A 15,467-nucleotide genomic window follows, 5' to 3' on the forward strand; every position below is an offset into this window, starting at 1 on the left:
TTTGGGGAGTCAGTAATACTTCTTAAAAGTCAATAATCCTTAAAAAGTCACCGAGGTTGATAAACACATAGTCCCCCCTCAACCCCCCTCCCCAAATCTTTTAATCAAACATTTATGACTGGTTATTATTTCATAAACAGCCATGAAAAAACCTCTTTGTATGAGTATTGTTATCTCCTCTCTGAAAGAGGAAAACGGGAATTAATTTCAGAACCAAACTGCAATTCTTCTCAAGAAAAGGTCACACATTGCATATTATATAATTTGTGCAATGGAAAAGAACAAATGTATTGTTGACTTACTGGTCAAATTATGTGTCCATGATAGAAACCGAAGGACCTAATTAGATGTGATCAATTTACCTCAGTGGCATGTTGTTATGATAATCTAAGTTTGTGGTTCTGGCAACTTTCCAAGAGCTGAAGGAGATAATAATTCAGGAGTATCTGAATGGGTACATAGTATTAAGCTTTTATTGCCTAGAGTGTAACACCTTCATTCTCCACAACACAAGTATGCCCTTTCACACCGCACAGTAGCTTTCATCACTGTATTCAACTTTGTGATGGGTGTATTCACCTTCCCAACATAAGTAAACTTCATTATCTTGGCCCATTCAGAGGTGGTTAAGACTGTAGCACTCTCTTGATAAAAAAAGAAATAAATTCATGGCCATTGAAAGTAGCAGTGCTGAGAAACAAAATGCAGAATACCAGTTTTAATTTATTTCTTTCCTTTTGCACCTCTTTCATTTTGATTTGAGTTGTAATATCCTAAGAGTGCAACACCAATATCTTCTGTGACAGTAATATAAGGAGCTAACCATCAAAGTTGACTTTGGCTACAAATCTCATTTTCTCCTTGTGTGTGTGTTTTTTTAAATAATTATAAAGACAAATGAAAACAGGTTCTTGAAAGAAATGTAATTTGCTGGAGCACCTGGAATTTGGTTTAGAGCAGAATGTATTTATCCTTCTGTAATGGGTAGGGATATAATGATTTAAATGTTTAGTTTGTTTCACACAGGAAGTTCTTTCAGTCCAAAAAATCAACAAAAATAAAATTGTGGAAAAGCACAGGGAAGTTTATCCCCCCCAAGGCCTCTTTTTGAAGCAAACATTCTAGTGATCCCTATTTAAATAGTAAGAATCTCAGTGGATGTGGGTTATATCGACAATTTACACCACTGCAATGTGTCAAGGACCTGGGGGGATAAAGGGGACATTATTTAAGGACTCCTTTAAAAGGGAGATTTGGAAACTCATAGACATTTCTTCTTTCTTCATTGGTGAGACGGGGCATAACAGTATCCTGGAAGAGTCAGGTGAACTGAGGTCCTTTGTACAGGTACTTCTCAACATAACAGCCACCAATTTAGTGACTGTTCTAAGTTACAATGGCACTGAAAAAACTGACTGACAACCAGTCCTCGCACTTGCGACGGCCACAACATCCCCATGGTTCACAATTCAGGCACTTGGCAACTGGCATGCATTGACGGCAGCTGCAACATCCCCGGGGGTCAGGTGATTGCCACTGGCTTCCTTCCCAGTCAGCTTACGACAAGCAAAGCCAAATAGGGGAAATCTGATTCGCTTAACGACTTCGTGATTCACGTAACTGCAGCGATTGGCTTAACGGTTCCAACAAGAAAGGTTGTAAAATCCAGGCAAAACTTCACTTCCCATCTGCTTTGCTTGGCAACAGAAATCCTGATCCCAATTGGGATCACAGGTTGAGGAATATCTGTGTGGAATTTTGACACCTTGACTATGACCAGAATATCTCCGGGACCGTCTTCTGCCGCACGAATCCCAGCGGCTGTTAAGGTCCCACAGAGTTGGCCTTCTACGGGTCCCGTCGACTAAACAATGTCGTCTGGCGGGCCCCAGGAGAAGAGCCTTCTTTGTGGTGGCCCCGGCCCTCTGGAATCAACTCCCCCCAGAGATCAGAACTGCCCCCACCCTCCTTGCCTTTCGTAAATTGCTTCAGACCCACCTATATCGCCAGGCATGGGGGAATTGAGACATCTCCCCCAGGCTTATAGAGTTTATTTATGATATGCTTGTGTTGTATGCTTTTTTAAATGACGGGTTTTTAGATACTTTCTTTTAATATTAGATTTGTTACATTGTATATTGTTGTTATTATTGTTGTGAGCCGCCCCGAGTTTGCGGAGAGGGGCCGCATACAAATCTAATAAATAAATAAAATAAAAAATAAAATGACTTCAGCAAGATCCCCCAGCTGTTCCATTTTATGTATGGTTTGTTTGGATTGTATGACTGGTTTTTTATAAGGGCTTTTAAAATTGTTTTTAATTTTGGATTTGTATCTCATGTATTACTTGTTGTGAGCTGCTCCGAGTCTTCAGAGATGGGCGGCATACAAGTCTAATAAATAATAAAAGATCCCCATTTAAAGCAGCAAAGTGGCCTGTATTTAATGAAGGCCATTTTGCTTATACATTGAGAGAAAAATCCCAGTCTTACAGCTCCTTCCTTGTTATATGGTGCTATAAGAATGCACCAGCAAGGGGGGAAAAAACCTCAATGACTGTGGCTTCAGAGACGAGTTCTACGCAACACACGCACACACAAACACACACGCACACATACACACAAACACACACACACACACAAATGATTACCAGATGCAGGCGTTTGTTTTGTGGGTTAAAAGTGTGCTAGAGAGCAGGAGGGAAATAGAAAATAAAAATAAATATTTTTTAAAAACTTACTTTCGTGTGTGTTTCACAGAGCAGCACTCAGTGCCAAAGCAAATCTCAACTAAGGCCAAGTTCAGAAATATGCCAGATTCCACCCTGCTAATACAATGGACACTCCGAGAAGAGCATCAGTACAACTCTGTTAGAATATATAAATACATGAGGTTCCTAAAATGTGTAATTGTTTCTGCATTAGAAAGTATACAAAGCTGTTTCGGGTCCCAGGCTTGTAAAACCGAGGATGTATGACAAAGCAAACGAGATCTTAGAGCCCAATTACAAATGCGCTGACTTAATTTAGTAGTGAGAGTACCCTTGTCCCAGCACAATACTTGCCACTTACTGCTGGCTCATGAGGAGATAAGATATAGACATTCAACAAGACCAACCCAACACACAACCTGAAAAAAAAGTCTGCAAGAAAAAGTCCCTCCGTTTTTTGTTCCTGCCTTGGAGCCTTGCCGCGAAAGGCTGCATAACATCGCCTCATGCCACAATCCAAATGCATCATGGACAGCTAGAAAATAAGATCAGCATCACAGCAATGGCAACAGAAGAACCGTAAAAATAACCATAGAAATTTTCTCTTCTCTCTGATTACAAAGATACAAAAATGTATAAAACCCTTCCCACACCCACATCTTGCAGCCGCCCCACCCTGTTGTGTTTGCACAGAGTACAGAAAAAATGGTTTTGGAAAGGAAGATTTCGGCTGGTCCAGTTTGGAGATGCTATTAACGGTGAGTTTCGCCCATGGTGTGGTCGCTCCCCTCCTTCCCGTTAGAGTTTCTCTTTGAATGGGGAGAGAGGGGGCCCTGTAGCACCCAGACACCTTTCTTCCACAGTTCCGGTGAGTCCATCGTGCTGATTCTTATCCCACCAAATTCTCCACCACCGAATGCTGGAGAAGAACAAAGCCTCCCTTCTTTCTTTCTTCCCTTCTTGTAGGCCCTCTGAGGGATCCTGGTCCTCTGCTGGAAGTACCTGGTCCTGCAGGGCCTCTTGGTTCTTCTGACAACAGCTGGGCCCCTCAGGAATGACCCTCACTTCTTGTTAATCTTCTCAGGGGGTGGGGGAGAAAAAACAAAAGGCATAACTGAGACAGCCACTGAGACAGGAAGTAAAAACAAAACAAAACAAAACACTGCATTCAGAGTCAGCTACAGTGATTAGTGAGGGTGTCCCACAAAATTAATGTGGTGACAAACATGGCGGTAAGAATTAAATAAGCATGTTGTGGGAACGTAACCCGGGCCACTAATTCTTCTCCAAGTCACCTTGTCAAAATAAGACAAAAGAATTACATTGTGCATTGTCAGTGTGGCTTGAGCTACAGTCCGATGGGCTGAAATGCACAATAGCCTCATAGTGTGGGGAACACAAAACTGAACAGCCAAGAATGGCCAGAGATTTTTCTTATCTCGGGGTCCAATGGAAGGACAGCAGTAGTAGGTTCCAAACCCCGTCACTACCGGTTGGCTCGTGTGCGTGTGCACACCGACCCGAGTACATGTGTGATGCTTCTGCACCAGTAGTGGGTTACTACTGGTACATTAAAGCATGGTGTGCTGGTAGCAATTGCTATGCTGCATGCAGATTCAGTTATCTTGCCTAGAGGGTGCATGCAAAATCTTGTGACGGGACGCACACAAGAGATTTCGGGGATTTTTTGGTTCTATGCATGTGCAGGAGGAATTAAGGGGAGGAATGGGTTAAATACTGTAGTGATGTATTTGGTATGTCAGTGGGTCAGTGGGGAAGAAGGGTGGCGTTTCAACATTGCAAAGAGAAATATGGAGGGTTTTTGTTCGGTTCCCAAGTAAGCAAAAGTATTCTGTGTTGATTAACAGTCAGTTCTGCTGTCTTAGTATCATGCGGGGAGGACATGAATCTTGCTAACTGGAGAAGGCTAGAAGGAATGCGAGAAATGCAATTAAGAAAGATAACGGGCTGAGAGAAAAGTGCTAGCATGAAATGTATTTGGATACGCAGTGAAAAAGAATAAAATGGAGTTTCTTTGTTTATGAAACGCTGCATTTAGTAAGAGTTATTTGTAATTACTAAACTTCTACCAGAAACCAGAACACCAATGGGCCTTTTTGGCTGCCCTGAATCCTGTCTTGCCCAGTCCCAGCCACCATTGCAACCTTGCATTCTGAAAAATTGTGTGTGGGGGAGAGCCAATTCACTGCAGGCAACTTGCCACAGCCAACGCATCACTGTGGGACAACTCCCCATGGCTAACTCGCCACAAGACAAAAAAAATATTTTGATGTTTTTCATCCGTATTTTATCCTGTCCCTGCTTTTGCATCCTTTCTTTAATTATTTTATTCCACAGTTTCTTTGATATTAGTGCAGTGTTTCCCAACCTTGGCAACTTGAAGATATCTGGACTTCAATTGCCAGAATTCTGGGAGTTGAAGTCCAAATATCTTCAAGTTGCCAAGGTTGGGAAACACTGTATTAGTGTAACTCTTGTCCTGCAGAAAAGTGTCCTATAGTGAGTTGACCGTGACAAGTTGTCCCATGGTAAGTTGTCCATGGTAAATTGTCATAGACACCTTCCAGGCTGGGTATTCCTTGCCAGGGGCAACAAGATGGCAAAGGTGAACTGGGCAGCAGGACACAGAGTGACAAAGGGTTAAAAGGGCATTGATGGGGAGAGAGATAGGTGGCTGGTGGTGGTGGTGGTGATGGGGCGGAGTTGCAGCACCCCTGTGGACATAAGAGTGGGCAGGTTGCCAAGTGCCCACATTTTGATTATTTGGACATATGGGCACTACAATGGCTGTAACTTTTATTTTATTTTATTTTATTTTTTATTTATTTTATTTTATTTTAATTTTATTTATGTATTTACTTACTTACTTACTTACTTACTTACTTACTTACTTACTTACTTACTTACTTACTCCAATACAAATTGAAAGTTAAAGAGAATAAAAACATGTAGTAGTAAGTATCAGGGAAAGGACAAAAGAAAAGATATGAGAATAAAATACGTCAATGAAGAATAGAGGAAAAGATATATGAATGGAAGAAAAGATATATAAAATATAGGAGGGGCAATTGGACAGGGGACGGAAGTCACACTTCTGGCACAGGTTATGTAATTCCCCTCATTTAGGATTGTCATAACGTAGGCTGCTGAATGAATGTTTGTAAGTACAGGACTACCTGTAAACTGAATGAATGAATGAATGAATGAATAAACAAATAAACAAATAAATAAATGAGTATTCGAGTTGCTTTTATTTAATTTGCATTCATAAACATAAACAGGTAGGTCTCAGAATTCTCCCAGGGCATTTTAGTATTCTAAGGATGAATGATCCATTTAATTTATCAGCGAGATTTACTATCAATGTGTATGCTGGATTCCTTTCTAGTGTTTGATGCCAACTACTTTTGGCATATGTCTATGGCGATTCTCAGCCATCCAGGTCATGGTTGTCCCAAAGGTGCTTTTTTTTCAAAAGGCAATGGGACTTTTTTTTTTTTTAAGACGTTTCGCTTCTATCCAAGAAGCATATTCACCTCTGATTGAATCCTTCCATTCTCCACCATCCAGCCAGAGCTGGAGAAACTTCCTGGATGAGAAACGAAACGTCTTCAAAGAAAAACCAGAAAGAAACATAGAAACATAGAAGTCTGACGGCAGAAAAAGACCTCATGGTCCATCTAATCTGCCCTTATACTATTTCCTGTATTTTATCTTACAATGGATATATGTTTATCCCAGGCATGTTTAAATTTAGTCACTGTGGATTTATCTACCACATATGCTGGAAGTTTGTTCCAAGGATCTACTACTCTTTCAGTAAAATAATATTTTCTCATGTTGCTTCTGATCTTTCCCCCAACTAACTTCAGATTGTGTCCCCTTGTTCTTGTGTTCACTTTCCTATTAAAAACACTTCCCTCCTGAACCTTATTTAACCCTTTAATATATTTAAATGTTTCGATCATGTCCCCCCTTTTCCTTCTGTCCTCCAGACTATACAGATTGAGTTCATTAAGTCTTTCCTGATAAGTTTTATGCTTAAGAGCTTCCACCATTCTTGTAGCCCGTCTTTGGACCCGTTCAATTTTGTCAATATCTTTTTGTAGGTGAGGTCTCCAGAACTGAACACAGTATTCCAAATGTGGTCTCAGCAGCGCTCTATATAGCGGGATCATAATCTCCCTCTTCCTGCTTGTTATACCTCTAGCTATGCAGCCAAGCATCCTACTTGGTTTTCCTACTGCCCGACCACACTGCTCACCCATTTTGAGACTGTCAGAAATCACTACCCCCTAAATCCTTCTCTTCGGAAGTTTTTGTCTCTTGAAAAAAGCCCTTCTGGAACTACTTTTGGCATATCTACATTAGTTTGAGGGCATTTTAAAAACGTGGCTATAGATCTACAAGGGAAGTGAATTGAAGTTTTATGGATCAATCAGTAGCGTTATTGAGCATCTTCCATTGTGTCAGGTCACAACGCCTTGCAGTCAAAGCAAGAAGGAACCAGGAGCTGACATGATAGAAAGCGCTCAGCAACAAGATAACAAGATTGGGAATTAGGGATCCACATAGAGATGAAGGAACATCTAGTAATGGCCCAACTATGAATCCCCTGAAGGGTTCTCTAGGAGCTGCAGTTAGTGGTTTCACTAATTATACTTTGCTGTATTCTTTGGAAGAAGCTATGACCGATATAGTAATTTATAAACAGTTGACATTTATGCTGTACAGTTTGCTGGTAACTGCAGATTGAAAATTATCACCAGCAACTAATTTTTTGTTTCTTGGTTTTTCTTCTGGTTTTTGTCATTTTATAGACATTGGCCACAAAATTATATCATTTTCCAAAGGACCCCAATGGGAAACTTGGCAGTGCCATGCCATTCTTTTCTCATCTCTCCTCAGGATGATCTTTAAATGACATTACATTATGAGGCAGTAGCATTATTCTAGCATGTTCTGGAGGGAGTAATTAGATTGCATCCATAAAGTGGAATACTTAAGAAGTAATGGCAGCAAACATCTGAGAAGGAGCCATCTCACTCCAATGGGAATAGTTTACCTCACTAGTGAAGGAAGCCTGCTATGGATCTCTTCTACTGTGGAATTCCATTGGACAGGAACGTGGAAAACAGACTTTGCCGTGGTGGTGACCGCGACCTTGTGGAACACTATATCAGTGGAGACGATAATTGCTCCCATGCTTTTGGCCTTCTGGAAGGGTATTTATACTTGATTTAGGTGGTTCAGTTGGGCCCCCAACGGCAGTGCTTTGCTGCTGAAGGGGATTTGGGGGGTAAGAAGACCTTATCCCTGTACTGTCTTCTTGGTTCCGATTTTTTGCATAGCTTTAACATTCTAAATTGCTTTTCTATTTATCTTTTCATAATCTGTAAGCTGCCCCAGAGTTCCCTTATCTGGGGACATGGGCAGTGTATAAATGTAATAAATACATAAATAAACTTATTAGAGCTTGTGCTGAAAGCTTCCCAGCAAGAACTTTCAATCAATCCTGGTATGTGCCTCAGACTGCTTTAGATCATGATGACCTCCAATTATTATTGGCATACTGAATATAGGAGGGAGAGAGAGAGAGAGAGGGAGGGAGGGAGAGAGAGGGAGGGAGAGAGAGGGAGGGAGAGGGAGGGAGGGAGAGAGAGAGGGGAGGGAGGGAGAGAAAGAGAGAGAGGGAGAGAGAGAGAGAGGAAGGGAGAGAGAGAGAAAGGGAGGGAGGGAGAGAGAGAGAGGGAGAGAGAGAGAGGGAGGAAGAGAGAGAAAGGGAGGGAGGGAGAGAGGGAGGGGGAGAGAGTGAGAGAGAGAGAGAGAGAGAGAGAGAGAGAGACTTATGATAAAACCAAAGACCTCTTGAAATGCAATTACCTTTGCAAGTCCTTCAACCAGAAAATTAAGCTTCTTCTAATTCAATATGTCCGTTCTTCAACAGGAGGATTTAAGTTTCTAAACACACTCATTTTATACTTGGGTAGTCAGTAGAGGGGAAACACTTACTCGGAATCTGGTGACAGCTCGGAAATACTGTGGGATGTCGCAGACCGAGGTGGTGACGCGCATGGCATGGAGGATGTAGAAGACGCCTGTGCCGCAGAAGGGGTGGGGGTGGTCTGTGGGCCTGAGGGGGTGCTGGAGGACTGCACTGACGACAAAGCCGAAGAGTTAAAAGAGGCTAGGATAGAAGAAAGGATGTCTAATTGCTCTGTGGAAGGGTGACGGCTAGGGATGGCTTCTAGATTTTCTCTAGAAGTCGCTCTTCTGGAGAGAAGTTCGAGATTTTCTCTAGACGGTTGCTGTCTAGAAAGAGGCTCGGTATTTTCCCAGGGAGGCTGCCTGCCAGGCGCTGTGTCCAGATGCTCTCTTGAAGTATGCCTAGCTGATGTTAGCTGGTCCCTTGAAGGTTGCCCTCTGAAAAGCAGATCCAACTGTTCTCGAGAAGTCTCTCGGGCTGGCAAGGGGTCCACCTGATCCCTAGAGGCCTGCCTAAGAGGCATGGTATTAAGCCATTCTCTAGAGATCTCTCTTACTGCCCCACCGCAGTCTAGCTGTTCCCGTGACCCAAATCTACAGGGCAAAGAATCCAGATGGTCTCTAGAGGTCTGCCTTCTGGGGAGAGTGTTCCTGTGGTCTCTTGGATCACGCTCAGTAGCTATTTCCCCTACGTTCTCTCGAGACCCATGCCTGCTGGGTATGCTTGCAAGGTGCTCTCTAGATCCGTGTTGATCGAGGATGGTGTCCAGGTGCTCCCTTGACCCAGGCCTGCTCATGAGGGCGTCCAGATGCTCCTGGGACCGGTGCCTGCTTGCCATGCTTCCTAGGAATTCCCCAGAGGTGTTTCGCCTCAGTTGATCCCTGGACATCTGCCTTCTCATCAGCAGGTCAAGCTGCTCCCGGGACGAGTAGCGACTCGCCGGCTGTGAGAGGCTGCCTGTTCCCGAATACATTCTGCCATAAGAAGCAGCCGGGACCGCCCTGTGGCCCAAGGTGGAGGTTTTATACCAGGAAAGATCGTTGGTCATTCTGCCCACGGATGACAGACCTTGCAAAGCCGGAGGGTACTGGAGGCGATTCTTCAAGATCCCTGCGCAACAGAGTAGAAGCAAGTGAGAAGTCTAAGGCAAAACTAAGGGTTTTTTTTGTATTGATGTGATACACATCCCTGCAACAATTCTTTCTCTCCCATTTCTGTAACAGCACTCTTCCTCCTATCAACTTTAGTCTGAAATGCACACATGTTTTTCACCGATTTAGTCTTCCTCCTCCTCCTCTTCCCTCTCCCTTTCTTTGCCCAATCCTTGACATCACTGTCAGTCCCAATCACTTTTTCTGACTCTTGTTATCAGACTCTTACCTTGTTTGGAACAGCACAAGCTCTTAGACTTATATACTGCTTTCCAGTGCTTTCCAGCCCTTTACAGAGTCAGCATACTTTCCCCAACAATTTTACTCACTTCAGAAGGCTGAGTCAACCTTGAGCCTGGTGAGATTCTTATTGCCAAATTGCAGGCAACTGGCAGGCAGCAGAAATAGCTTGCAGTACTGCACTCTAAACCACGGCACCACAGTGGCTTATAGTTGCCTTTTCCCAAACAGTCTGTTTCTCTCATCTATTCAAACCCTTTTTAAGACCTCCTGCTTCAACAGCATTTTTAAAAGATGATTCAAACTAATATCTATTCCTTTGCTCCTCTTCCTTAAAAAAAAAAGGTGAGGAGGAAGAAAGGGAAAGAAAAGGAAAGGAAAGGATTTTACTTCACTGGTCATTGCTGACTGTAGGGAGTGGCACTGAAGGTGAAAAGGGAAAAAACGATAAACCCACCCTGCTACTTCCTGCTACTTGATCAACAAATGACTATTGCTCTTTTGCTTTAATATCTCAATAAACATAAAACTATTCATTCAGCCATTTTATATGCAAAAATATAATTAAAAAAAACCAGAGCAAACATTTAGGAAGGAAAGGAGGACGGAAGGAAGGAAGGAAGGGAGGGAAAGAAGGAAGGAAGGAAAGAAGGAAGGAAGGGAAAGAAGGAAGGAAGGAAAGAAGGAAGGAAGGAAAGAAGGAAAGAAAGAAGGAAAGAAGGAATGAAGGAAGGAAAGAAGGAAGGAAGGAAGGAAGGGAAAGAAGGAAGAAAGGAAAGAAGGAAGGAAGGAAGGAAGGAAGGAAGGAAAGAAGGAAGGAAGGGAAAGAAGGAAGGAAGGAAAGAAGGAAGGAAGGAAAGAAGGAAGGAAGGAAGGAAAGAAGGAAGGAAGGGAAAGAAAGAAGGAAGGAAGGAAGGAAGGAAGGAAGGAAGGAGCAGTAACATGATGATTCAGATTCTAGATCCCATCAATTGACATAAGAAATTTAAGGAAGCAATACAAAGGAAAAAATCTTGGTGCCCATTTCCATATCTGATAAAATGTTGTTTTGGAGCTTCAAGCTATAAGGGAGAGTGTTTTTCACAATGATGCCGTTCAGAATTGAAGCTCATACAGTAACTGGTAACTTTATCCATTTCTGGGGAGGTACTAGCATATACTTTCCCTTCCATACAAGTAAACTAATGTGCCAGTGGACCTGAAGGACAGGTATTCTGCATCTATGGGCCTTTGAAAAGGAGAACATCTGAGCATTGTTCGACAAGGCCCCAAGTGACTACAGATAGTCCTTGTTTAGTGACCGCTTTGTTTATTGACCAGTTATGACAGTGATGAAAAAGTAAATTTTCAACCAATCCTCATATTTCTTCACAGTTCTTTGAAATGAAATGAGATTATAAACATAGATTATAAATATAGCCATGATTTTACTTAGCAGCAATCTTGGTTAATGACTGAACTGTCGATCCCGACTGTGATCACTAAATGAGGACTACTATAGCATGGAAATTTATTTGTGGCATATATGCTGTTTTCAGCCACTCCTTCTGCATATGACTCCACTCCTTCACACAGGTGAAGCAATGACGCCAAAGACGGGCTACAAGAATGGTGGAAGATCTTAAGCATAAAACGTATCAGGAAAGACTTAATGAACTCAATCTGTATAGTCTGGAGGACAGAAGGAAAAGGGAGGACATGATCGAAACATTTAAATATGTTAAAGGGTTAAATAAGGTCCAGGAGGGAAGTGTTTTTAATAGGAAAGTGAACACAAGAACAAGGGGACACAATCTGAAGTTAGTTGGGGGAAAGATCAAAAGCAACATGAGAAAATATTATTTTACTGAAAGAGTAGTAGATCCTTGGAACAAACTTCCAGCAGACGTGGTAGATAAATCCACAGTAACTGAATTTAAACATGCTTGGGATAAACATATATCCATCCTAAGATAAAATACAGAAAATAGTATAAGGGCAGACTAGATGGACCATGAGGTATTTTTCTGCCGTCAGTCTTTTATGTTTATATGTTTCTATGTGGAGAAATGAAATAACACTCTTAGAACCTCTGGTGCCAGAGTTCTGAACATTGTTATATGCTACCAAATGTAAATAAACAATGGTGTTCCAAAGAATTGTTTTGGAAGCACCACGTCCATGGTGTGTGTGTGTGTGTGTGTGTGTGTTGGGGGAGAAGAGATCCTGTGTCTGCTGTCTTGTTTTCCTAGACCTGGAAGTGTTTCTTGGATGTCAGGGAAGAGCCGGAAGTAATGTTCCCCTCAGGTTCCACCTCAGTTGTCTTATGCCACCTATGGTATTTGCTGTGAGAGGGGCATTGGTCTTCTATGTTGTTGCTTTTCTTCCTTCATTTGCTTCTGAAGGATACTTAAGAGCCGGAGTGGTGCAGCGGGTAGAGTGATGTACTGCAGGCCACTAAAGCTGACTATAGATCTGTAGGTCAGCGGTTCAAATCTCATCACCGGCTCAAGGTTGACTCAGCCTTCCATCCTTCTGAGGTGGGTAAAATGAGGACCCGGATTGTGGGGGCAATAGGCTGGCTCTGTTAAAAAGTGCTATTGATAACATGTTGTAAGCCGCCCTGAGTCTAAGGAGAAAGGCAGCATAAAAATCAATCAATCAATCAATCAATCAATCAATCAAACCAACCAACCAACCAACCAACCAACCAACCAACCAACCAACCAATCTTCTCAAGGACCTTCTTGGCAGGGAGATTGGTAAGAGGGTTATTAGCCTGAAGGGAATGGCTCTGTATAGCCATGCTGAGCCAGATACTGAGGCTAAGGTAGTCATCAATGAAGATGACGAGTGTACAACTTGTGGGAAATGGAAGATTGGCCGAAGGCAGGCAAGAAGGGAGAAGCACCTCAAGAGAGAAGCTTGTAAATTTGAATGCAAATCGTGACTTGGATTCCTGACCATTTATCCTTTCCTCTCTTTCCTCTCTATGCCCTCATTGCTGCCTGCTCCACAAATGAAGGAAAAGGCTGCTGATGTCACTAAACAAATAATTCCCTCAATACTGTCAGACTTTCTACTAAATCTGCACTTCTATTCTACTAGTTTTTCTCATCATTCCTTTCACCCATTTCCTCCCATGTTGACTGTATGACTGTAACTTGTTGCTTATATCCTAAGATTTTTATTAATATTGCTTCTTCATTGCTTATTTGACCCCTATGACAATCATTAAGTGTTGTACCACATGATTCTTGACAAATGTATATTTTATTTTATGTACGCCGAGAACATATGCACCAAGACAAATTCCTTGTGTGTCCAATCACACTTGGCCAATAAAAATTCTATTCTATTCTATTCTATTCTATTCTAAACCTTGTCAGTGTTTACCTGATCCAATGGTTCATGAGATATCATGCACTTGTCTAGAGAAATTGATGGGGGTTCTACATTCCAAGTAACTTGTTACTCTGTTGACAGATGACTGATGGTTGTTATTGAGCTGCATTGTGTAGACAGGTTCCTTGCCCACACATTTACAGCCAGCGCACCTGTAGTGATAGTCACTGCTTAAAAACGATAGGTATGATCAGGTGACTGAGTGGCCACTCCTTTTTTACCTGAAAGGGATTGCCTATCTTAAAATTATCCTGCAAACAGCCATGTAAAATAGGTTAGCCTAAGAGAGAGTAACCCCAAATTAATTGTAGGCTGATTGTGCTTTAAGTCATCTCACCTTTTCTCTGCCGCTGGGTCTGAGTGAGAGAGTTCTCATCTCCACTGGTTAAAGCCGTGTCTGGCTGGTTATTGTTGGCCGTATCCTTATTAACATCAAATCCAAGCTTCCTCTCTGAGCCCCACTTCTGGAGAGAACAGGGGTGTACCTCACATTCTCCCAGTGCTGGCCAATAGGACATCAGATCATTGCCATCAACATCTAGGGAAGAACATTGCAGATGTACAGAGGGAGAGCACAATGACATCTCATAAATTAACAGTTTGCCACAATACAGTATATTTTTGTTCTTGAGTTGATCAACTTGTTTTCAATGGGTGGACTGAAATTACTATACTATTCAATGGCTGGACTATAGCATGCTAGCACATTATGCATCAGAATCACTACTTGCCCAACTGTATATTTCACACTTATACTACAAATAAATCCAATAAATCTAAATAATATACTGGACATCTCCTTGAGAAGATAAAACCTCTCTTTTTTTGGCAAATATCTATAAAGTTTTTATGAATTCTATGTGCAGAGGAGTCATAAATTAATCAAATTTATTTGAATACGTATTTATATACTGCTAAAAAAATAAAGGGAACACTCAAATAACACATCCTAGATCTAAATGAATGAAATATTCTCATTGAATACTTTGTTCTGTACAAAGTTGAATATGTGCAATAGCATATGAAATTGATTGTTAATCACTGTTGCTTCCTAAGTGGACAGTTTGATTTCAGAGACGTTTGATTTACTTGGAATTATATTGTGTTGTTTAATTATATTGTGTTGTTGTTCCCTTTATTTTTTTGAGCAGTGTATTTTACTTTACAATAAAATGGAGTTCAAAAAGATCCACTTGTGAAAAATACTTATTTATTTTTAACTCATTTCCAATATAGATATTATATATTTTAATACATATACTCTTAGCCAATCAGTTGAGAAAGTTATCATTCTTTCTGATTCTCATGTGATGTTTTGCAAAATGACCCTCACAATGCTAAAAGGAGCATCAAATGAAGGGCTTTACTTCATTGTAAATATCAGGAGTGTCTCTGTTATATTCTAGTGTTGCTCTAGGGCAGGGGTGTCAAACTTGATTTCATTGTGGGCTGTATCAGGCTGTGTTTCACCTCAAGGAGGGGTGTGTGGCCAGGGAGCATGGCCAGCTCAATGTCACTCCTGTCAGAGACCTCTGTGGTGGCCCGAGCATTCTCCCCAAAAACGAGCTCTGTTTTCGCCGGCAGAGACAGTACAGCCGAGCATAACCCTCCTGATCTCCGTTTTTGCTGCAAGAGGCACCATGGACCAGTCCTCCACTGTTTCCAGGCCAGGTCTTAGCACCCTGCGGGTCGGATGCAGTCCCCGGGCGTTGAGTTTGACACCCCTGCTCTAGGCTGACATCGTATGGGTTTCAATGTTGGTTTTAGAATGTTTTTAATATTAGATTTGCTACACTGTCACTATTTTGTTGTGAGCCGCCCCGAGTCTGCAGAGGGGTGGCATACAAGTCTAATAAATTAAATTAATATTAACAGAACTGTAAACAGAGTGATTTTAAAAAGACAAAGAAGTAAATGTGATTTTGAATGATGAATTCCAAAATTTTGGAACCTATCAAAGTATGAAGAATTTTGC

At 41.7% G+C, this 15,467-nt stretch overlaps 1 protein-coding gene across 1 annotated transcript in view; it reads right to left on the bottom strand.

The window, feature by feature from the left end:
- Window positions 1–3,285: 3,285 nt before the first annotated feature.
- CELSR3 (cadherin EGF LAG seven-pass G-type receptor 3) overlaps window positions 3,286–15,467 on the bottom strand; it is a 121,867-nt gene continuing 109,685 nt past the window's right edge. The window contains exons 34-36 of the mRNA XM_070738412.1: window positions 13,830–14,030; window positions 8,744–9,827; window positions 3,286–3,786 (exon numbers count right to left, since the gene is read on the bottom strand). Coding sequence (XP_070594513.1) covers window positions 3,759–3,786; window positions 8,744–9,827; window positions 13,830–14,030 — 1,313 coding nt within the window. The 3' untranslated portion in view covers window positions 3,286–3,758. The remainder of the gene's footprint in view (window positions 3,787–8,743; window positions 9,828–13,829; window positions 14,031–15,467) is intronic.

The sequence above is a fragment of the Erythrolamprus reginae genome, chromosome 2 (genome assembly GCF_031021105.1).
Source record: "Erythrolamprus reginae isolate rEryReg1 chromosome 2, rEryReg1.hap1, whole genome shotgun sequence".
Lineage (NCBI taxonomy): Eukaryota > Metazoa > Chordata > Lepidosauria > Squamata > Dipsadidae > Erythrolamprus > Erythrolamprus reginae.